We start from the raw sequence: 25531 nt of genomic DNA on the forward strand, positions 1-25531 counted from the left end.
ATGGGCTGTAACCTGTGCTCGCTGCAGAAGAGAGAGGAGCACTACAAGCTGCTTTACGAGATTTCCCAGGTAAGTCGACTTGTTTAACCCACTCTGGAATATCCTGAGACCCTTGTGAAGTTGAGTTATAAGATCAGATGGGATTTCCATGGGTTAAAACACAAGTTTTCACCTTCTCTAGACATTTCTTCACAATCTTTTCTCTGCAACTCATTCAGATTCAGAATGGATCCTTTACAGTGTTAATTTAGACTCGTTTATCCAAAGCAACTTGAGAATAACAGGAGCCAGTAGGACCAGTTGTTTCAAGTTACAGGACACTACAAGTACCCCTACAAGTATTCGATGGGTAAAAATGTTGTGTTTTAAAGATTTATTATTGTCCTTTTTGCCCTAATTTGATAACAACAATCAGGGAGTGGATAGAAAGCGAAGTGGAAGAGATTGAGGTGGGCGGGAATGGAAAGGACAACAAGTTGGGATTCAAACTCTGGTTGCCCAAAGCTACATGTCGGAATGCTTGCCCATGAGTCTTCAAACGTGCCGTTTTGAGAAGTGTCTTCTAAGACTTTTAGTTTGATTCTAGTAGTTGTCCAATTTTATGGATCTGCACAGTCTTGTGGGAAGAGTTCTTTAGGAGAACTGTTTGTTGTGTGTGATGAATCCCCAACTGCATTGGGGACTTACCTGGAAGCATTTGTCAGGGATCAAAGCAAGTTTTGCAGCACACACCCTTTACAACTGTGCTAGTATTCTTTTTAATATTCTTGTTGTACAAGATGCTTGCAGGTAGGAGGATGAGAATTTGGGATTGCACACACTGGTGAAACTTGTCTTTATGGTATGTAGCTGCAAGTGAGAGCTGCAAGAAGGAAGCAAGCCTTGATAAGGTGCGATTTCCAGAATTGATTAAAGACCATTTCAAATAGTTGCAGAAGGAACATTCATCATGATATATCATATTTATGTAGCTTATTATATCACTGAATAATATCACTATATTTCCAAACCTTTAGTTGGCACCCATTGGACCTCCGCAACAGATTGCACAATAGCACAATGTTCAATGCTACAATGGGATACGCTTTAGCTTTTTTGGTCATCACTAATGTTCAAGGTTGATGCTAGTCTGAGACTGGCTCAACCCCTGGATCCGCTCCTCTCTGAGTTGAGAATTACCCACGTTCCAGTGCTGCACAGGAGGTCAGAGTCCCTGCTCCTTTCCGAGCATCAAGCGTGCCAAATAATATTTTCATGATACTCTTATCGCAGCCTCATTAAGCTGTTGTACAAAATGTCTTTGGTCCCTAATTAGATGTTAAAACGTGCCTTTTGTCTGTGTGGATGCCAATCTGGGAGATTATCCCTGTCGGTGGCTGAGCTGAGGTTAAAGAAGTTTGATCTCTACTGGTTCAAACAGTGGGCTTGTGTTTAGAGTGACTTGTCAGCAGTGAGGTACAACCTATGATTGCGAATCTTGTACACACGCTTGCTATTTTGTGGCACTATAGAGTGAAGAGGGGCTGGCATCGTTTTTCCAGTGGCGTGCTGCTGCTTTGACACCCAAGACATTTGATACCCTAGACATTGTGTGTGTGTGTCTGGCGGGTTACGGTTAGCTTTTTTTCTTGACATGAGATGACTTTTTATATGTCACATGTTGGTCCCTTTGGTGTTTTAGCAGCCGAATGCAACTTTCAATAGAAGAAAACCAGAAAGGGAAGAGAAAGAAATAGTGCAATGTCTCCAGGAAGGATGAAGGTACTAAGGAAGGTTGAAAGGAAAAGGAAATCTGGATCTACTCTCCGTGGAGTAAATTCCCAAGCTGAAAAGAAAGTGTGTCAAGGAAGTGTTGCCTCAGATGTTTCCTTTTCTGGTATTCAGCAATTTAAATTTTTGAGCTTTTATGTTCGCAAGAAGAAATCAAAGAAGATGTTGCACCGCGTTACTCTTGAAGTCACAACAACAAGCGGACATGAATAAACACAAACACACGCCTACACTGCAATTTCACGCCCCTTGACAATTTTGACACTATTCTTGGCAGCACAGCCTTTTTAGCCCCGGTGGTCTGTGAGATTTATGAGTTTAGTGTGAGTGTTCGCCCCTCAACGGGCTCACCATGGAAATGTATTCTTCTTTCTTTGTTAGCCACATTACAATGACTTCCCGTACTCTCTCTCCCTCGCTCTTTCTTACTCTCAGTCTCAGAGGACTTAGCTGTGTGTTTGTGTTCCATCAGCAAGATCAGGTTTTGGATTGTAAGATCTGAGCTATTTCACCTTAATTTGGCTGGCAAATCTCTGTGATTGGCTGCTGTTTATCCATCATGATGTAAAATGTGATGTCATTTAAAGTCTTATTATAGATGACATGATTTGTGGGGGAGGTAAACACTAAATTGTATTAGGTAACCTTTCAAAATGACAGCTTTTGAGGGGGGAAAAAGTGTTATTTCCTGCAGTGCTGTAAAAAACAAGACTGCAAATACACATGAGACAGTTAGGTATAGGTTAAATTATGGTGGATGTTTATTAATATACAGTTGCTGGGAAAAGGTATTTCATGTCTTTATTGAACAAACTGTAAACATTAACAGTAAAGGATGGAAAGAAATTATGTGAATCCTTGGATTTAACGGTAAAAGACTGTTACAGTAAAAAACTGTTAATTGGTTAACAGGAAGTTTCCGTACTATATACGGTGAATAACTGTGATAGATCTAACCGTACATTTAATGTCATGTTACAGTCTACTACCGTAAAATTTACTGTTTTTGGAAGTGAAAAAGAACAAGTCATTGTATAATTTACAGTGAAAAAACGTAAATTGATATTCCCACAATTCCCTGCGTGACACTTCACATTTTATGTATTTTTGTTTTAATAACTATGTTTCTTCATAGTTTTTCTTTGTTTTATGTCACATTTAATGTTGTTAAATTAATGTTTATTGCATTTTTTTTTATTTTATGTTTGTGAACATGATGGTGTTTAGTGTTTGTGTGAATGACACTGTGCCGCCTCTTAATATTAGTATTAACTTTCTCAACTTGTGGAAAAGCTGCTTGTGATGAGCTTTGATTCATTATGTGGGTTAGGGTTAGCCTAACCCTCTCTTCACCACTGAGATTGGTGGTTGTTAGTGTATTACAATAGTACAAAACAGACATTAGTACTTCAATAAATCGGTAAATTAACATTAAATCAGATAATGAAATAAAAAAATAAATTACTGTAAATTTAAGTTAAGACTGTAAAACTTAAAATGTTGCTACCGTATTTTTTACAGTAAATTTCTGGCAACCACAGCTGCCAGTTTTTTACCGTAAATTTAACAGATTTTTTTTTACAGTGTAGCAGTAATTTCTTTTGTAAATAAATGGATATATTTTAAACTATTTGATTATATAACACTATAAATGGTCTTACTCAATTTAATGAGTTTTCAGAGTTTCAGCATTTTCTTCATCAGCATTAAATCCAAAATAGTCAAAAAAGTGCAATAAACTTAATGTTGTTAACAAATGGTAAATTTGATCAAAACTGGATGTTAATGTATTTATTTCCTCGGTAATCTCTAAAACTCTAAACTCAGCTGAAGTGCTGAGGCTCATGGGAGCAGTGCATTTTACGGCCATGGTCAGGAGCCCGTATGGGGACAGATGCTCTGTGTAATTTCCAGTCTGTGGATCAGCGGGAGGAGACTGAGAGATTTCACCTCCCACTCACTCACTCACTCTCACTCAGACATTCATTTTTAGCAACTATAGATCCAACAGATTCAGAGATATAATGAAAAACAGAAAATATTTACAAGAAGAAATCACATCCTCAGCTTTAATTTGCATGGGCCAAATTTAGAATTATTTGTAATTCACCTTGTTCTAAAAAATCTGTTCCAAACTCTCGATTAAATTAAAATTAGATTTTTAATTTACATGGAAAAAGCTGGCACAAGTTTACCTCTGCACCCCCTGGCCACCGAGGGTCAGATGAAATGTCGGTCCCGAGAGCGCTAACAGCCATATGGATCTGTGCGAGTGAATTGGGCAGTCAGTGTATCACAGCCTTCAAGTTTAATGGGTCTCCAGATGGAGGACAACCTTTAGAGAGACTTGCCAAAAGGAACTGGCTTTTGTGAAGAGTGTTAGATTGAGTTTCGAGTGTGTATTTGTGTAAGGATGCTTCACACTCCTGCCTGAACCGAGGTCTCTCTTATTGGCATCGTCACTGTTGGGCCACGTCCTCTGTCTCTCTCTCAGAACACTCTCATCCATCTTCCTGTCCCGGAGCCTTTCTCTGAATGATGCTCCTTGCTGATGAAACGCGATGGGTGTGGAGCGAAAGAAGGCAAAGACAGAGAAACATGTAGTTTTGATTGATCTTGTGAGCGTGTTGGATGATAAGCCTGTCAGATAGCACAGGCCCTGGGGTGATCATATCACCAGACCCTGCCAACTCCAGCCCAGGCGAAGCGTGTGTGGATGTGTGTGTGCATATCATGGAAATCCCATTTAAAACCCATATCATTCTTTTTGGCTCTAGCATGCATGGAATGATTGCATAATTATGGCTAAAAATAGACTTTACGCTCTTAGTGGTCCAGGTGATTTTCTCCCTTAGTGAAATAACAGATGCGGAGTTTATTTTCATATTTCACATATTTTCATCCTGATCTGGAAAGAGAGCAGATGACCTCATCTAAACCTCTGTCTCATGTCATTTACACAGCCACTGATCTTCCTTACCAGATGCACCGTATTACCTACTGCTGTGTGTATGGTTTCATGTTTACTGCATACCTTTTTTTACACTTCATGTGAATATATATACAAGGTAATCTCAAATTTCAAAAGCACACATGAACAGATGTATGAGAGTTCATTATAGGGATGCACTATATATCGGCCACCATATCGGTATCGGCCGATATATGTTCATTTTTATCGTTATCGGCACAATAAGGAAATTTGGCCGATATATTAAAGCCGATTATTAAATAAAATAAAAATTATTTCCTTCAACTGAGCACACAGATGCGTACTGTTCACCATGATGGTTTTGAATTGCTTGAAATATGATTGAGATCACTTCAAAAAGGAAATTACAGTGCAACATATGCAGCGCAAGTGTGTCATATAGGCTAACTAATTGTGTGCTTGGGACATTTAATGGTTAAACTTTTGTTTTTGTAATCAGGCTCTCATAAAAATGTAGATTTATCAGCCAATATATCGGTTTTTGGCTTTCAAATATAAAGAATTATCGGTTATCGACATCGGACAAAATTTTCATAACTGTGCATCCAGTTAATTACATATTTGTTGAATAAATTTAATGAAATTAGTCACTTTTGTTAGCGATGCATCACATTTCAGTACCATATTTGTTATTGGCAGAAATTCTGATTTTTTTTAAAAAATGATTCTTAGTTTGTATGGCTTGATATTGGATAATTAATTGTGCATGCTTATTTCCTCTATTTTTACATTTAGATTACCTTTGTCATAATCTAACATTCAAGTTAATCTTTAAAACACTGATTATATACTAACACTGTTAAAGGTAATCTGCAGCATACCACAAAATGAATATTTGTTTTTCATTGCAATGTTATAAATTCACTTGTAGTTTTAGTGCTACTGTACATTATTAATTTACTCAGTATAGATAGCATAGAATGTTAATATTGTCTATTTAAAGGTTATCGACATTAACTAAAACAAATCGGCTTATTGGTATCGGCCACAATTTTTATATATTGGTGTAAGGTTGCACTCATTTCTATGGATTTTTATAAGTTGTATAGCATTGACTGTAAAAAGAAGTCCCAACAGAGTCATTGTTATTGCTGTTACTGTCTCTACCGCTCAGTGGATTGAGTTTCATGAGATTTTACACTTTTGTCTGATCTGCTTCCTTTATGACTGTCTCAAGTGAAATGATGAGGTGACCTTTTCTTTTTTGTGTTATTTCATTTTAAAAAGTGCAGGCTTGACCTTTACATATGTATAGCAAACCCACTCGACCAGCCAGACTCTCTGATTGAAGGTCTTTACTATCTGCCCCTCTTTCTCCTCTCAATTTTTCCCATATATATATGTATATGTATATATCTATACACCACCTGTGGCCGAGCTTGCTAAAATCTACCTTGCATCAGCCATTCTGGAGGATAGTTATTGCATAGGGTTTAACTCACAACTCTATTTTTTGGTTGCACTTTTTGGTTGCATTTAGGAGCATTTTATTATTTGCGTTTACTGTAGCATCGTTTTTCCCTTTCAGAACAGACTCATTTGCTAATTCCATTTTAAAACTGTGAAGTCCAAACAAGCTAAAAATGATGATGATGCATAAAAAAATATGTGAACATCAAATTCCTTTGTCCCAAACTTGTCGTTTTATATCCTTAAACTGATCCTGGTCTCTCTTTCAATCTTAAAACAATCATAGTCTAATTTCAGCAGAAGAGATAATAAAAGTTCTTTGTCTGGAACCGCAGAGGAGATGACCTGCTTGTCTGCCCTAGACACACTGGTGTGTAATTAGTGCTGGGCTTCAGAGCTGATTGGTAATTATAAGAAGTTATGGAGTTTTGTCTTTACTTCATCATGTAGTCCTCTTTGAGTCGGCCCACTTGCCAAGTCAAAAGGGGCTGATTACACCTCCGTCACACATGGGTGCTACACGAATGAAACACAAGTGTGATGGATCTAGCATTAAAAAAAAAACAAAAACTTTTTAACACAATTTTCTTTTTTTCACAACAATGTTGTGATGCTTTAATTCACTTGTAAAGTTTTGTTTTTAGTGCCACATTATCAAGCTATTTAGACAAGGTAGATAACAATTGATTTCCTATTGATAAAACCAACCAAAAAAAAAAAATGTTTCCATGCTTAATATTAGATTTCAATCTTAAATACATCTAGCTATTAAAATGGGTTTCAAATGGCAATACACATTGACTTTAAATTAGGTTGTTTTGCGTTGATTTGTTCTACATTGATTGGGTCTATATAGCAGGTTTATAGTGCACTGGAGGATAGTGGATTGATCCATTTGTAATTAACATACAATTAGCAGGTACATCTCTAGCTAGACAATTCTTAATATCCCATCTGGCCGAGGACCCAAGGAGGAAATACCATGTTTGTTGTGCAGCTGCCAGTGTATCGTGGAGAATTACAGTTCAAGAGCTCTTCAGTCAAATTCAGTTAATTTATTGGTTATGTGTGATGTATCTGCGATATTAAAACAATCTGTGCTGCAGCTCAGCCCAGTATCACAGTTACTTGGTATGGATCAAATAGGCTAATGAAGCATCTGTGTGTGCAAGGTTAAAGCACAGAAATAGATGTCGGGCGTTTTGTTTCTGTACGGCACGTGAAATGAGGGATGATACCCCTCCCCCGACTCACTTTCTGTCTCTTCTTTTGTTCTTCCAAAGGTGAGACATTTTCTGTGAGAAAACAGTGAGCAGAAGGCTGAGGAATTATGGGATACTGAAATTGCAATGTTTATCAGAGTCAACTTCACACTGTTAGTACACTTGAATGGACTGTTATATGGAGATGAAGAATGGAGAGAGACCTTGTCATTGCAGACATGCTGTCTTACATCTGGCAGTAGCATACAGGATTGGACACATTTCACCTTTCATCAGTCTCACACACACACACACACACATATACAGGGAGGTCACTGCTCCTGTCTGTTCCTCTTGGCTGGCCCCGGCCCCCTGTGTGAGTAACAGTCTGTCAGTGTGAGACACAAACTGGCCCAGGTCATTTCCTCTGAGTCTGACACAAGCACACCACGACAACCTTTATTCAACAACAATGATAAGCTGATATCAGTCAAACATTCCTTATGAGTGCAAGTGTTGAACTTGTAGTCAGGGGTTTCTTTAACTACAAACTTTTATGTCTGAGAGGTTGAGATTTCACCCTTTTCCACAGTAAAACTTGAAATTTAACTGGTAACACTTTACAATAAGGTTTCATTTGTTTACATTAGTTAACATGAACTAACCATGAACAATAGCGGTAATCAAAATGTTTGATTACATTTCCATTGTCATGTGCAAAATTTGTGGTGGAAATGACATTGAAGTGGAAATGTTCAAGACCATCAGATAGGCTACATATAAAAAAAAAGACAATTCTAAACCAGTAAGAGTGTTAAAAATGTGTTTGTTTATTTTCTAAAAGTCCCACCCAATCATTAATATCTGTGTTTGGTTGTAATGTGTTGGACTGGTATGTAATTGTGTAAATCGTGTAGATCCAACACCTCACGATCAGTTTGTACGAATGAGTAAAAGGTGGCTAATTCGTATGAATTCGTACAACCTCACTCGTATGAATTCGTACAATTTGATGGGTAGGTTTAGGGGCGGGGTCAGGGGTATACGAATACCAATTCATACGAATTGGGCAACTCATAAAGTATGTAAGATTTTTGCGAAATTTTTCGTACGAGTGAGGTATGAATTCGTATGAATTAGCCACCTCGTAAAATACGTACGCATTGCCGTGAGATCGGGTTGGTAGATCTCATATGTCCTTGATTCCCCTTGTCATTGCTTGTCACTCGGGTCTTTTTGGTCAATGAGTCTAAACTTGCACGTCTTGGACAGGTTCTGTATGTTCATTCAATACTGTGACACTATCAAACTTGAGTTGGGTTTCTAGTGTGCTTGAAAAGTCATTAGCAGCTCTCGGAGGTCTCTTGCGCCGTCCGTTTGCGTATTAAGTATCAAGCGGCCCATCTGTGGGGCAAGCCGTGGTGTCTCCGCTCAGTAACCAGATCTGCTCTCTGTAACATCAGTAGGGTTCAAGTCTTAGAGCAGATCGTTTCTTGGAAATTTGAATTTTTATGTCCTATTGTGTGCTTTGATATGCAGCATTGGCCTATTAAAGCATATAGAAGAGATGGGGTCTATTTGTCACAGGGGCTATATATTAAGGATATCAGGGTTATAAGCTTATTGAATTATTATTGTTTATTCAAGCAAGTATGTTGATTTCAAACCCAGTTTTAAACTGTCTTAAATGAGAACAATTTCTTTGAACTCCATAAATGTTTAAAAGCGATTTATTTGTTATTATATTATATTATATTTTGTTTACATTATATTATATTATATTATATTATATTATATTATATTATATTATATTATATTATATTATATTATATTATATTATATTATATTATATTATTAAATATGCATTGATAAATATTGAATGGAGTCTAACATTTATTTATTTCAAATAAACTTTTTTGGTGTATTAATTTAGAATAAATCTAATAAATTGACAAAATAAATCTACATTAGAAATAATTAGAGGAGTCAAAAGTGCGACTATTCAAAATATAATGTAATATAATATAATATAACATCATATAATTAATATAATAATTGAATAAGTCTACATTGATGAATAATGAATGGAATCAAATGTGTCACCCTTATCCTTGCATTATCCTAAGAAAAATATTGAGTCTTTTTATCTGCTCATTCAAATTCTTCCATATTCTGATTAGCCAATTACGCCCAATTCATACTCCAAGTCATCCGTTGAGCAACTGTAAAAGCAGGAGCTGACTGACTGTCGACATACTGAATAGAGCTAAATTGCACTGCAAAACATCTCAGTGTGATGTGCATTATGTGGCTGTGTGCGTCAGAGACAATCTTCAAGCAAGCGTGCGTGTTTGGATGTCCATTCACACACATCTGATGTGCTCTTGAAGACTGTTCAGGTGTGAAGGCGTGCATTATTTTTTTCCCATTCTTCCCTTGAGAGCCAAATCCAACTCCACACTTGAGAAACAATGCTAATTGGCATGAAGATCCGGGAATTAGACACATAGTAAGGCAGAGAAAAAAAAAATCTCATGGCTGGTAGCTCATTAAAAGTTTGACATATTTTGATTTAAATCTGTCGTTCACACATTAAACTACTCGCACAATGTTTCTGGTTTTACTCAGAAGGTGCAGGTTTTCACATTAAAATATCTGGTTATTGGATTCAACTTTTTATATTCGGCTTCAGATTTGATGGGGAGCAGATGTCGGTTTTGGCCGTGTGGTGGCGGGTGCCATGTGCCACACCTGTAGTGGTGCATTAACTACACGCAGAGCATGAAGACCCGTGCCAACCCACGCGCAACTGCCAGACGCATTCATCAGGCTTTGGATCCACAAAGTGGGATGCAGGACAAAAGATTCACACATAATCATGTGGATGGAGGGACTTTGATTAGTATGTTTTCGTTAAGAGATGGCACGCAAGTGTGCAACAACAATTGTGCTTTTATAGGCGAAAAGTACAGCGACAGAAGCCTTTCTGTCATATTGATGTGCTAGGCCACACTCAAGTTATTTAGTATAAAACTTAAGAATTCAGAAATTAACTTTATGCATTGTTGAATACTTGCTGTGGTAAAGGCTCTGACCTCCTCTTGAACTCACATACATCAGATTAGAAAGCAGTTACTGTATCCCTGCCTTGATTTAATTTAAATATTCCCTGGAACATAGTGTGTGTGTGTGTGTGTGTGTGTGTGTGTGTGTGTGTGTGTGTGTGTTTATCTATTCAAATCGCTATTGTTTGTGGTGTTCCTGCCTGTAATGATGGCAGATGTAAGGTTAATCTGTGTCTAATGTGTGTAGGAGGAAGTAACAGACAATAAGCCTCTGGCACTGGACGCACCACATCTATAAGTCAGTCTGAGAGGGAGACACATGAAGTTCACCGTGGAATACAAGGCACTATTTAGACTGTTTGTCTCTACTAGAACACTAGTACTACAGTTTTCACTCAGAGGACATTATCCAACTTGATCCCCGTGTTGAGAGCTGAGAAGAAAAGTTTTCATTTTAAAATCCTAACACTAGACTTTGAGCACACAAAATTTCTATGGACACTGCAACGGTCACCTAAAAAAAAAAAAAAAAAAAATTCAACGTATCAAACAATCAATGCTGATTTAACATAAAAAAATGTAAACATTTGCAATCTACTACTGCAACACTGCAATCCTGCAGATTTAAAATTTGCATTCTTTTAATTCAGCTAAAAGGTCACACTGTGGCGTAACAATCTTTTGTTGGTCACACATCTTCACATGATACAAATTTGCAGGTCAGAGTTCACCAAACTTGAACTTATTCGCTTGAACTGTGTTTCCTGTCTCCTGCATTCTTATGCGTATGAATGGAAGTTAATGGAATGAAAAGTATAGTATGATCATCCTTGAAGGCAACCACAGAATGCATTGCATTGTGATGAAAATCAAGATTGTTGATGAAGCCAGAGGAAGGTCAAAAATTCATTTCAATACTGAAATGAGCAAAAAATAGTTTTTTAGTAATTACAAACTTATTATTTTATCCAGCAACAAGCTGACATGAAACTCTATTGAAATAAAATGTTTGTTAATTTGTTGAGTTGCCTAGAGCGTTCCAAATCTGTCGCTTATGAGGTCCCATGCCTTTTTTATTATGTAGTGAATTAGCTCATAGGCTTTGGAACAGAGCTGGTATCTCTCAAGAGCAGAGTCCTTCATTAAAGTCATTAGTAAGGCATGGTGGGACACTCCTGCCAGCGAAATCAGATAAAATAATGAAGCATACCCACTGAAACCACAAATCACCCTCAGATCTGTCTCTCTTGCTCTCTCTCAGCCTGACTGCAGTACCCATAACTCTCCTTGGCTCGCTTGACTGATTTCTCAAACATTTTAAGGCCAAGACACCAGGTTCATTGCCTTTCAGGAACAATCAAAATTTTCAGCATTAGGTCAAGTGAGTGCATGTACAAAAAAAAGGGCAAGTTTAGCCCTGAACCTTAGGTCACTCTCACTTGTATTGTTGTATTGCATAGCCTTGTGTTATTTTCATGGTGGTTATGATTAATGTTGGCTTGTTCCACAGAATTTTCGCCCTGACATTTATTGGTGAACCTTGAAGTGAACTCGACTGCAAAGCAAAACCAATAGCTAAATTCAGGCCTTGGTCCAGTTTTTTTGCTTCAATAAGGATCAGTGATTTTGAAGGCTGGCATTTAAAGCTAAAGTGTGCATTTTTTTTTCAGTGTGAAAATGCTTTCTCCTATCAAAACATTTGCTGAATTTGGATCCACATACCTTCGTACTACTCAAGCTATTTCTGCCATAGAAAGATGGTAAAAAGAGTAGCATGATAGTATGTGGTTCTAATTTTTTTTGAACATCCTGACCAGCTCAATATAGAAACATCGGCTCCACCAATGGCATGAGTTTGGGGCGGGACTATCTGTTTTTCTGACCAATGGCAGATGGGGGGAGTTTTTGGGAAACCAATTTCAAGTGCCAAAGAAACCCTAATTAAATATATAAGTGACCATGGAAGAGCAACAAGCCCGGACATGTTGCGACACTTCGGTTTAAGGCCTGGAAATTGTGCAGGCAACATGTGGACAAAGAGACACAACCCTGTCAAAAATCAATCTGAGAACATTTCATTTATTCACACTCCTGTTGACAAGCAATGGAAAAACAATTCCCTACATCTAGATTCAGTACACATGATGTAGTCCATGACAGCATGCAGTATGATCGTGCTTATGGAGAGTGCTTGCATCAGGTTATTGTATTGATGTACTGAGGCTAAATAAGCATTTTGTTGACACAGTTTGTCATAACCCATGTCATCCATGGCTGGGTTCTGCTGAAGGACTCATTAGTTACACATACACACAGCTCTCTGTGATATATGTGCCTGTTATTTCAAATGCATTATTTATTTTTGTACCTGAAAATAGAGAAGAATGAGATGCATTTGTTTAGCTTGGAGGATCAACCCAAGGTTGTTGCTAATGGAGAATTTAATTATGTTGCGAAAGGTAGACATTTCCCTGCAGGGTGAACTCTGTCATCGTTGTGTTGTGTAGTCAAACTCCCACTGCCTGATTCCCACAGAACAAGTCAGTGGCATATTGCTGCTGAAAACCTCTTTGAGGAGTAATTTTTTGTCCCTAAAGAGGAATTTTAATTTAACACAAAAGCACATGCATAAGCAATGGCAGTAGAGAGGGTTGAATCTCTATGGTGATACTGTGTAATCACAGATACTGATGTGGGAATACTGTGCATATGTGATGTATGTTGAAAAATGACAAAGTGGGGGAGGGGCTGTGCTTGCAGGTGCCTACGGCGTTCTAGAAGTTGCTTCTTATTTATATAGTATAATTAGGTTAAGAATAATTAATGGTTAAGTTTGTAGTGGTGTTAGGTTGTAATAGCATCACCAAAGGAATTGCAAAAATAGTTGTTTTCAAACTGGTTTCCCTAAAAGCTTCATTCATTTTTTTTTTTTTTATCAACACTTAAAGGTATAGCGGAGGATTTTCTTTTTCCGGGTGGATCATCAAGACTATTGGTCCTCCTAAGTGTCAATCATTCTGGTGATATGTTTACGTAAAGTGATATGTTTACGATGGCGTGCGCTCAAAACACAGGTTGGGCTTCCCACTGATGCCTCAGTCGCGAAGTTTCTACTTGACAGGTAAAGTTTGGCATGCTATTTGGAGAAATCCATTTAAAATCACTGCTAGTAAAAGTTAATGTAAGCTATGATTAGCTCGTGCATGCTCTCTCGTGCACACGTTTAATAGGCGTTCCCTCTCGGGAGCAGGTAGAGTGTTGCGCATGTGCATTTTTCAAAAAGTGGAGAGGGCGGTTCTTTTCTAAAATTCGGGAAAATCCTCCGCTATACCTTTAAATGTGGGTAAGTTTCATAAAAACAAAACAAACAAAAAAACAGAAGATGTGTAATAGCGCCCCTACCATATGACTGTGAAAACATGGATTGCCGGAATACTTCGCCAAGCACGGTCATAAATGACAAAAAATTTAAATAAAAAATTCCAGCAATGGCAGGGAAAGAGTTAAGATTTGTCAAATTAATCATTTTCACACCAAGTTCATAATGGTGAATAATATGGGTATGTGGCGTAGCTGTAGTGATTTTAATTAATTACCCCGAGTTATTATCATGACTGATATGCTCAATTTGTTGTTTGTTTACAGTCTATTTAGTATGCTTGGATTATACTTGTAATGAGACAAAACTCCCTTTTTGCTGCCACACATCAACAGTAATTTGCACCAAATTTCACTTATACAGAAAGTCTTTGCAGTTTTTTTCTCTCTTTTTCTCTACTGATCTCTCACTCAGTCATGCGTTTCGTCAGGGTACTAATTGCCTCTCATTAATTTCTTGCCACATTGATTAATCAGTGCAGAGACGACATGGAAAATAGCATATGCAAATAGTTAATAGTCTCTTTTTGAATATCTGAATAGTTAACGACATGGAGAGTTAGTTATCAGTCTCTGAGTAAATCTAAGGAAGAAAATGAATTAGAATAATAACAGACTGTGACAGAGTGGTTTCTTTTCCACAGTTAAAGCGAGATGATGGTTGTCGACGGGCGTTTTATAGACTCCTGCAGCTGTGTAGAGAAAGAGAGAGTCTGAGCTCTAAAGCAATATGCTAAATTCGGATATTTGATAGAAATGATAAGTTCTAATAATGAGAAAGTCTTCTTTTTCAATTAGACTTCTCTGTGGCATTGTCATTGAGCACCTGCAGTGAATAGATGGGTGACAGGGTGTTTCGCCATGTGCTCAATACGAAGATAAGATGCTTTTGGGGTTGTGAATGGGAGCGTGAGTCAGATATTGTGTTTTTGCTCACACATAATACCCTTTTCTGATTACTTGACACTTCCCAGGTGGGATTTCACTATATTATGCTCTCATTCTTTTATTCCTTTTGGATTCACGGTGTTTAGAAAGTCATAGTGTGACTCCCTTACAAATGTGCCATATAAAAGACTGTAGTCTAGCGTTTTTCATTGGGCTTTTATTGTTATTTAGATCCTTTGTTACCACAGTCAGTTTGCCAAACAACAGTTGGCACATTTTGGGTTGACGTAATGCTGTTTGTGTGTGCATGTGCCTGTAGCTGTTGCATTTTCCACTGTTCGGTTGTATGGCCAAGAGGTTCTCATCCAATTCTTATCTCACATGCCACATGTGTTAAACACACACATACACACACGCGCATACACACACACACATGCAGTCTTATCACTTCTTTGTGCTTATCTCACCTGTGCAAAATCGTTCAGTTGGGAGAAAATAAACAAGCCTCTAGATATGTGTCACCTGACGAGAACTGACCCAAATATGACAGCTCTGACAATAAACACACATATTTTACCCTCCACCACTGATGTTAGCTGTGATTCTGTCCTCCACTTCAGCATTCAGATGTACTACATGGTCCTCTTGAGGCAGAGCTGGTATTATAAGTCTGAAATCAATATGACAGGTCTAAGGTGACTGCGGTACATTCCAGCTCCAGACCTTGTTATCAAACCCAGTTGGCACCTGACCTTTTCAGAGTCATGTATTGAGGAGGAATGTGGAGGTGGGTTGGTGAAGCTTCGTTGGTGTGCGACTGCCACGTTTCATTGACGTTAATGACCTTTAAATTAATATCGCTGTGGATCAACGTTCACCAACATGAACTTCAGAGTTTCTTCACCTGCTGATCTTTTAGACAAGATATAGAAATCAATTGGCTGTTTCTACTCTGGTGGCTATTCATTGACTATGCCTGTTTTATACCACTTTCTTTGGAAGTAACAACTGTTATCTTAATAAAAGAAGTAGCCAGCCTTGAAAACCAACATTGGCATGCTTATTTTAGGTTTAATTTATGTTTAAAGTCCAGTAATTTCAGTGACTTCGTTATGTATCTTAAGAGTGATATCTCAGTGGTATTGGTATTGGTATCTCATTTGGTGTATTATTTTGTTGGTGTAATGTTTTGGTTTCCTTTATTTCTTCAAAAGACATTTTGGTTGTGCCTAAATACATTTAACTTTAACAAGTATCATTTTCAGAGTTGAGGATCACATCTGTTGAGTTTGCACTGTTGGACTGTTCCCTAGTTACCACCGGATTAATTGGCCCATCTGGTGAGATCCAACTTGCTCTTCAGTCTTCCCATAAGGAACAGTGCAGGATGCAAGTGTGACTTGATGAATGTCTGAGAGCAAAGGTTCCTGTCATGTTGTGTCGAATGTTGAGGTCGTTCAACAGCAGTTTTACCTGACAGCCTGAGGTGCCAAATGCTATGCGCTCCCCTAAAACAAAAGAAGAGATGAAAAAGGTCTAAAGGCCACTCTTTGTTGGTGGCACCCATGAGCAATGAGAAGTGAGGATAAGGAATCTTAAGGAAGCCCTGTATAATTAGACTAGTTTCTTGTTCTACCACATAGCTTAAGAAAAACTGCTCAGTCTAAAATAAATCATATGCACTTGCACTCTCACTGTGGACAATGTGACCTATTTTTTTTTTTTTATTAGCTGATGAGCCCAAAATAGGTTGACTTGTAAATTCAAATCTTATTGCTTTGAATTGCAAAATACTAAGGCTATTTGGGGACCAAATAAAGGTTTGATATCCCTGTCCGTTCACTAAGTTTAAATACATTTGATATATCTTTCATCTGGTTTATCTCTTCTCTTTCTGGTCTCGTTCTGACACACTTTGACTGATTTCTAGCTTTTCATTGATTTTTGTTGGGTTTGTGGACCAGTAAAGTAAGTTCACACATGGAAGACTAATCACAAAAATATTTTTCAGCAGCGGCATGTAGGGTATTGACATGTCATTTATATTGCAGACCTACAGCATAAAGGTAAAGGGGTTTGTGTGTTCCCTTGGGTATGATTCTGTCTTAAATAAATGGTTGAAAGGCTGAGTATTTTGAGCTTATAACAAGCTCATTTAATTGGTCTGGCAGTGAACCTGCTGATGCGGGTGAGTGAATTCTGATGGGGCGGCTTTGACAGGTGTCAGGTGCAACATATCAGATGTCACTGTGATTACGTTTGGTCACTTATGAAATTCATATATCAGAGCTACATTCACAATCTCATTTAAGAATCTGGAAATCTCTTGAAAAAAAAAAACATTAATTTATGAATATAAAACTAATATAATATTTTTTTAAAAATGGTTTGGAATAGTGAATAAATCTATTGCGATTTGTGGTTTTCTCTTCTCTTTAGGTGAATGGACGTGAATTTTCCAAGTCTGGACATGAGGGAACGGTGGAGGCCATGCGAAAGGAACCCATTGTGGTGCAGGTGCTGAGGCGGGGACCCTCCGGCCGGAACCAGAACAGCCTACAGGAGGTGTGTGTGGTGGACGTGTGTACTCAGACGGACATCACCTTTGAGCACATCATGGCTCTGGCTAAGATGAGACCCACTACCCCACCTGTGCCAGACATCTGCCCATTCCTGCTGTCGGACAGGTACAGTATGCTGCCAACACCGTTAATTACATTTAGATTCAGACCTAATCCTCTTCCTGTAAAGTTAATTGTACTATTTATAGTATGTCATTACTACAAGAAATGACATTATGAATTTATATATATATATATATATATATATATATATATATATATATATACACACATTATTTGTTTATTTATTTATTTACTTTAGAGTTATTTTTATAAAAAAAATTGACAAATGCTTCCTCAACGAGTGATGCTTTCTTAACCATATGACCACGCATACTAACATCAGCACATGTTATTATCAAATATTTCTTCATCACCAGGCAACAGCCATAACCCCCTCCCCCCCTCATCCCCCCCACAAAATATCCCCCACTGCTGTCATAAAAGTCATGCCAGGGCCTATGTGTAATTATTATAGTGGCTTCCCTTATCCATTTCCTGTAATGAGTAGTATACAGGGTGATTAAAACCTAATGGAGTGCTAAAATATCAAACGTGCTGGCACAGAGGTTTCTCTTGGTGTTTAATGCCCTTTTACGGCTTTTTCAACTGCTTGAGTTTGTCCAATAAGACTTGTGTCTGGGGATGATAGGGCACATCTGATTGTTTGGCTCCTTATGTGCATGTGCTTTGGGTTTATTTATGCTGCTAATCTGTTTGTCTGGCTACAACTCAGCAAAATCAAACATTCAGCTCATTTGTCTGTGTATGTGCTTTGCACAGATTGCTTAGGATCTTGGAACAGTGCATTTGCAATTGTACCCCAGCATGATGTGTTAACAGATTAATGAGTATTGTTTGTAATTACATGCTTCCCCTGACTACAAACAAATTCTGTTATCTTCTTAGAAGTGCAACGGGTCGGTCTGTAGTTCTGCAAATAAAATTGCAGAAATAAATCTTAGCCTAATATAAAGTTCATTTCTCTTGTTCTGTCTTTCTCTAGTTGTCATTCCATTCAGACTATGGAGCATGAATATTATGATTGTCCAGAGTATGTGGCCAGCACTCAGGCAGAGGTGGACAGGGCAGTTGAATTCGAGTGTGAGGTAAGTGAAAGAAAAATGATTTTTTAAATATATATATATAGTGATATACACCTGGTGTTAACATTCATCTCGGGTGACCCGATGACAAATGGTCAATGATGGCATGAATCACTACATTATACATTAATGCATGTTGATACAATGCACACACACACACACACACACACACACACACACACACACACACACACACACACAAAATTGTTTTACATTTTGACAAATATTCATACTCAATATTGCATGCTTCACATAATTTATATTTTATCCAAAAATTAGGTACTATTATTTTATCAGTAGCACTTTACATTAAAGTCTCATTTGTTAACATCAGTTAATCCATTATAAACTAACAATGAGCAAGATATTCTTAGAGCATTTGTTAATCTTTTTTAATGTTAGTTAATTAAAAAAAAATCTTGTTAGTTTACACTGAATTAAGTAATGTTGACAGATACAACTTTTAATCTAAAATGGATTAGTAAATGTTGAGATTAACAATAATTGATATTAACAAATGCTGTATCTATGTAGGCTATTGTTCAAGTTAGTTCATGTTAACTAATGTAGTTAATTATCTAATGTTAACAAATAAAGCTATAGTAGTGTTACCTTTTTATCAATAAAAGAATATGAATTAAAAGAGTTGTATGATCAAATGATGTATTGGGTTCATTTAATTGTGAAACTTTAGAAATAAGAGTTTCAAAAAGGCAGATTCCTTCGCTATTAATGAGTTAAAGTAGCATGTTACAGCTGGAGAGCTTTCAAACGATGCTATTTTTCCTTTGGCTAATAAACAGGCGCATTACACTCCACTGAGGTGTAATTAGTTTTATTTTAGTGACATTAATGTTCTTTCCTACTGGGTCGCTTGCTCATTTTGGAAAACAAATGCATGTGTGTTAATGAATCATTAATATTATTATGACTGTTTGAAGGTACAAAAACAGCTTGTCACCAGATGTTTCTTCAAAAGAGAGAGATTTTGGGATGTATCTATGATAAACATTTTTTCTGTAGGCGAATTTGTGACAATTTCCTTCTTGGAAAATCAAAATTGCACAGTGCTGAAGTTGCCATGTGTAGTATGCATAAGCAGTGATAAATGTCTGGATGAACCCCTTCCATGCAAGATAACTTCTGTCAATCACCAGCAAATTTTTCATATCAGGCCAAGAGGAAACTAACCGCTTTAGGAACATATCCTAGATTACTACTGTGATCTGTTAAATTATCACTATGATTTTCCAGTTCCGTCGCTTGCCGCACTAGTTTAAGGGAGATTGTGTGGATTATTTTGCTCGGCACGTCGGTTGATCCTTTCTGATGAGCATGTGGTCTGAACAATAGACTTGCAGAAAATATGAAGTATCACTGAGCTTATAGAGCAGATCAATATGAAGCCGTATTAAAGCTTCTGGTGATGAACTGCATCCATTGTGCGGACTGACAGTAACCCAGATTCAGCTGAAATATGAGAAAGAGTTCGCCTTTTTATATCACACCACAGACGTTGCCGTGAGCTTGTTGGTATCGCATTTTTAGAAATGATTTGCCAAATATGAACACTTGACAGTTCAGTGTATATGGTTGTGGAAGAAAAGGGAAAACCCTAGATGGAGTGGTAAATCTGGTTAATGTGGAGGGTGGAGTTTTTGATGTATGATGCTAGTGCTCGGTCAGGAGCGGCGACCGATAAATGAGCCGTTTTGCTTGACTGAACTGAGACCGGTGTCAGTGGTATGTTGAGCTGTGGCTAACAGCTCTTCTCTGACAGGGGAATGTCTCTCGAATACAGCGCTGTCACTTGCACCAGGCTTCAGTCTTGACATATAACCCCCTCGGCCTGCTTGATTATATCATATTTCACGGTGGCCTTTTGTAGGACACATTTGTAGCCAAAGGAACTGGTCATTGTTTCATTTTAATGTGAAGCCAAACATTTAAGATGACTTTACTACTCTAAAACAATGCTATTCGTGCTGGAGTTTAAAAGCTATAGGTGGCTTTTATCTTTTAAGTAATAAACTGAACTGAAGAGAAACGTACTGAGCTGAGCTATTTTCTAGTTGCTTTCATAAGAAAATATCTGCCTGTAAAATCAGCATAAAGTTAATAGTCTGAGTTTTGTACATTGTGAGGACCAAATGTCCACACAAGGATAGTGGTTGAATTAAAATCTAATTAAAAAATGTAAAAATGCAAAAAGGTTTTTGTGATGGGTAGGTTTAGGGGATCGAAAATACAGTTTGTACTGTGAAAAATCATTATGTCTTTGGAGAGTCCCCACAAAGATAACGAAACTTAACGTGTGTGTGTGTGTGTGTGTGTGTGTGTGTTTTGTGTGTTTGTTACAGGAGGTTGAACTCTGTCGAATGAACAGCCAGGAAAAACTGGGCCTGACTCTCTGTTATCGTACTGATGATGAAGAAGATACAGCCATTTTCGTTGGTCAGGTGGGTACTTTTTTATTTTACACATTTACTTTTAAAGTTTATTGCTGGAAAAAAAAAATCACACAAATCGGGGGTTTTAAATTTACTTATATGTTTCCAAAATGTTTAGTGTCTGGGTTGTAAAACGGGACATATATATGGACAGTATAATAGGTAATGTTGTTGAAGTTCAACCTTTTTTGAAGGTTAATCATCTCCTTTCACAGACAAAACAAGTGTTGCAAAGGAAAAACTTTGACTTTATAGTTTCAGACTCTATTTTGTGGATTTTTATGCACCAGTTCAATTTAACAGACAAAGATCTACTGAAAATGAACCGAATAATGCTTTTAGAACAAATGTTATTATGTTAATTTGGTGATCTCTGTTGAAGTCACCTGTAAGATGTGGCACTAAGCATCAAATTTGATGCAGGCAATCAAATTAACCGTACCAAACCCTTTTTAACATCAATTTAAATTTTGTGAAAAGTAATTAAAAGATAAAAGCTGAGTTTGATCCATTCTCATTGTTCCACATCACTGTATTCCTTCACTGAAATTAAAAGTGTTTAATATGGAAAATTTTCCTGTTTTCCAAAGTTCAAATGGCAGACGAAAGTCTACCAGGACTGAGTCAAGCATGAAGAGATCAAGTCAAGTTTGGAAAATTATTCTGCATACAGACAGTTCTTTTTTTTTCAGTGTTTTAATTGCTGATTTTAATTAGTAAGAAATGGCGCCCCTCTTGTCTCCTGTGGAGAGTAAAATGGCACTTTTTTCCCTCTCACCACCTTGACACACCTAAAGGAAAACAAAGGCTGAAAACAGGGACTGCATTTCAACAGGGAGAATTCTACTTGTTGTACAGATATTGCCTGTTCTTACACCATTTCTCGCTCAGAGATATGTAAATGTGGAGCACCTGACATCAAACAGAAGGGAACTGCTTCTCCTTTTCGTATCATCTCCAGAAAATGTATTATAAACAACCTACAGAAATGTTCTATTAATACATGTCTGTGGAAGTAAGTTAAAATGCATTTATGCGTATAATGTACAGCAATGATGTTTTCAGCCTCGTTCTTATGTAAATTCTTACAATGCATAAAGAATATGGTTGTTTTAATCAGAAATCTTGTAAAAATGAGGGGGAAAAGACAAATATTTCCACATCCTTTATATATTCTGTTCAGGATTCACTTCCAATCCTTATATATTATATGGGGGCATTATGTTGCCTTCTTTTGTAAATAGTCTGAAAGGAATAGATTTTTCTCATTTTAGAACAGATATGCAAATTAATCTGTTACAATAATGAATTCTTTTTGTGATAAGTCATGGTATTATTGCTGGTGTGTTGAGATGAATTATGACAATTTACATATTGATGCCATGTTTATTGTCCTGTTGATAGGTTGAACTGAACAGCATAGCTGCAAGGGATGGACGCATCAGAGAGGGAGACAGAATTTTACAGGTGGGATACATTTAATCTTGTTATACACCTATACACAAGCTCATTCACACGCTCCGTGCAACCATCCCATGAATCCAGATGATGTTTTTGATTATTTATTTGGTAGATACAGTGGGTCCAAAAACACATTGAATTTGATTTTTCTTTACTTACTATAATATAATATAATATAATATAATATAATATAATATAATATAATATAATATAATATAATATAATATAATATAATATAATATAATATAATATAATATAATATATAATGGATATTTGTATATGTGTGTGTGTGTGTGTCTGTACAAATCTTGAACAAACGAAGTCAGCCACTGGATCATCATGATAAATTTCTCTTAAATAGCAGTTTTGACTAGATCTGCGTTTGCAGAATGTAGACCAAGCTGGTGTGACATTCAGCAGAGACAGTAGGGTTAGGGGTTTGGAGAATTTATGAGCAAAAGAAGATAAAGAAAGACGAGATACAAAGGACGCAAGGCATCTGTGGATGTAACATTGAGGGAGATGAATACAATGGTTCAGTGCACGTCTGTCTCACTCTCTCCACCCCTATTATCTTCTTTTGACAGTGCCATTACTCTATAGAAGAAAAGATGAACGGCACCTGTCAGAGGCTGCTTAATTGTGTGTCTGGGCGTGTACCGCCACAACGCTTTTTATAAATGCTGTGGCTACTGCAGCCCAGTCGACAGTCTTAGTAATCGATGCAAAGTCTCTCCCCCAGTAAATGCATAATTGACTGAAGGTTGTTATCTCACGCAGGGAGCCTAGTTTTGGTGTGTATGAGGAAATGCAATTTTACTCCACTTCTGTCACTGATGAAGTGTACTTCATGGTGTGAAATTCCTGACACTCTGTCATTATCTTTGTGTGTATGTAATTGTCTCTCTGTGTCCATGTTTCTTCTAGATAAATGGTCATGATGTACAGAACAGGGAAGAGGCTGTTGCTCTCCTTTCAAATGAACATTCCAGATCCATAGTGTTACTCGTCACCAGACCTGAAGGACAGGTGAGACTAGTGGACATAGTTGCTAATCTTAAAGCACATTAAAACCACAGATTTATTTGTGTGGCTTTATTTATTTATTTATTTTGAGCCAATCACCTGAGCCATAAATGCCATGTTCTCTAAAACCATGTGAAATGATATCAGTAAAATGTTGATTGGCTGATGGTTAAACCCTTCAATAGTGACTACAGTATACCCAGTTGTGATGTCAAAGGCAGAAAACAGTGACAAATATTTTGAATGGCTGTCAAAGATGCATTTTTGCAGCCAAATAGTGTAGCTATGGCATCTACTAGCTGACACTAACTGAGTCGTGGTAACCAGCCAAATGGTTAGTCCAGAACTGGTTAACCCTTTTGAGTTTGTCTCTCTTAGATGGATGGAAGCTGGCTCGATGAGGACCATCATGATTTTCTAGAGGAGCTGAAGATGGAGATTTTAGAAGAACAGAAAAAGGAAGCAAAGTGGGTAAGTATGACCATACTTGCCAAAAGTTCCTTAGCACCAAGTCTTTATGTTCTGACATGCATTAAGGGGTTGTATCTGTTCATGTTTTCCAGTCGAAAAGACACGAGGAAGCCTCCGCAAGTACAGATACAGCAACATGTTCCTCTTCCATTCTGGAGAAGGACAGTGGTGTGAAATGCAGCTTTGAGGAGAGTTCTGAATATGAATTTCTCTCTCATCCCCAAACACAGACTCAAAAACAACTTCGAGACAGGTGGGAAGCGGGCTCGCATTTGGTTCCTATGGACACCGTTAGCTTAGCCAGGCAGGAGAAGGGGCAGGAGGGCAGGTTGAGCGAGAATGGGGTTGAATGTGACCATTTCCAGCAACTCCTGGAGCTAAAGTGCCAGATCCGTAATGGTGGAGAATGCGGGTTGGTCTACAGACGAAGTAGTACTATCGAGTGTAGCCTGACGGAGCAGGGTGGAAGTGGAGTGGCACGGGAGCTGCACATGCTCAACGAAGAGCTGCGCAGCATTGAACTAGAGTGCCAGAGCATCATGAAAGCCCACCAGTTGCGCAGGAGCAAGCACGACTCGCCCCGAACGGATAAGGAAAGTCGACTGCGCCGTGGCAAGCTTGCAGATATAAACGAGCATCCTGAGAGACTTCAAAGTGAGAAGCTCAGAGATAAAGACAGCTCTAGTGCCTACAATACAGCCGAAAGTTCCCGCTCAACTCCACTGGGAACAGAAGGATCTCCCGACCATTCGCTACAGCGTCGAGTCCACCTGACCAATCAGAGGAACCTGCGGAGTACCCAACACCTGCAGAGTCCCTACAACAGTCCCATTTTGTCTTTACCCAGCCAAAGTAGCCCTTCTTACAGTCGTGGCCATACATACACCAGCTCCACACCACCCTTACAGACCCCCATCACCAGTCCCGGTTCACAAGGACCCAGCCAGGCCTTCTCCAGCAGCTTGGAACAAAGCCCCAGCAACCCCTCGGAGTCAGACCCAGCGCTTCCTGCTGATGACGAGCGCTGTGAGAAAGAAAGAAACCGTAGTAGGGTTGCAACCGCTCAGCACTACCATTCGCCCTACCACAGCACCACCACAACAACCCAGCCTCCCAGCACACGCCATTACCAGAGTTACCTACAGCTCCTACAACAACATTCCTCTTCCTCTCTGGAATACTCCCAGAGCCAGCTTAGCCTCCTCAGCCTCCGTGGACGGCCTGGATCCTCACAACCTGGCCGAATTGAATGGAAAGTTAAAGTGCGAGCAGACGGAACCAGGTATGTGGCACGTCGGCCCGCACGAGACCGTATCCTACGTGAACGAGCCTTGCGGATCCGGGAGGAGCGCAGCGGTGGGATGACTACAGATGACGACGCAGTCAGCGAGCTGAAGATGGGGCGGTACTGGAGCAAAGAAGAACGCAAGCAGCAGCTGGCGCGGGCAAGAGAACAGCGACGCAGGAGGGAGTTCATGCAGAGGAGCCGGCTTGAGTGCCTCAAGGAGACCATGGGGTCGGCAAGTGGGGAAGTCAGCATTCTGGAGCTCAGCCATAAGAAGATGCTGAAGAAACGAAACAAGAAGATCCTTGACAATTGGATGACCATTCAAGAGCTCATGAGCCATGGAGCACGAGCACCTGAGGGCACCAAAGTTCACAACGCCTTCCTTTCAGTCACCACAGTTTAG

The 25531-nt window shown here is 38.4% G+C and overlaps 1 protein-coding gene across 1 annotated transcript; it reads left to right on the forward strand.

Moving 5' to 3' along the window:
• Window positions 1-25531, forward strand: pdzrn4 (PDZ domain containing ring finger 4; the record flags this gene model as incomplete). Its single annotated transcript, XM_081362752.1, has 8 exons — window positions 1-69; window positions 17145-17392; window positions 18333-18435; window positions 20793-20891; window positions 22287-22349; window positions 23271-23372; window positions 23748-23840; window positions 23933-25531. The coding sequence occupies 8 exons, from the start codon at window positions 1-3 to the stop codon at window positions 25529-25531; spliced, it is 2376 nt and encodes a 791-aa protein (XP_081218878.1).

Source organism: Scardinius erythrophthalmus (genome assembly GCF_964197995.2).
Source record: "Scardinius erythrophthalmus genome assembly, chromosome: 4".
In the NCBI taxonomy this organism is placed as follows: Eukaryota; Metazoa; Chordata; class Actinopteri; order Cypriniformes; family Leuciscidae; genus Scardinius; species Scardinius erythrophthalmus.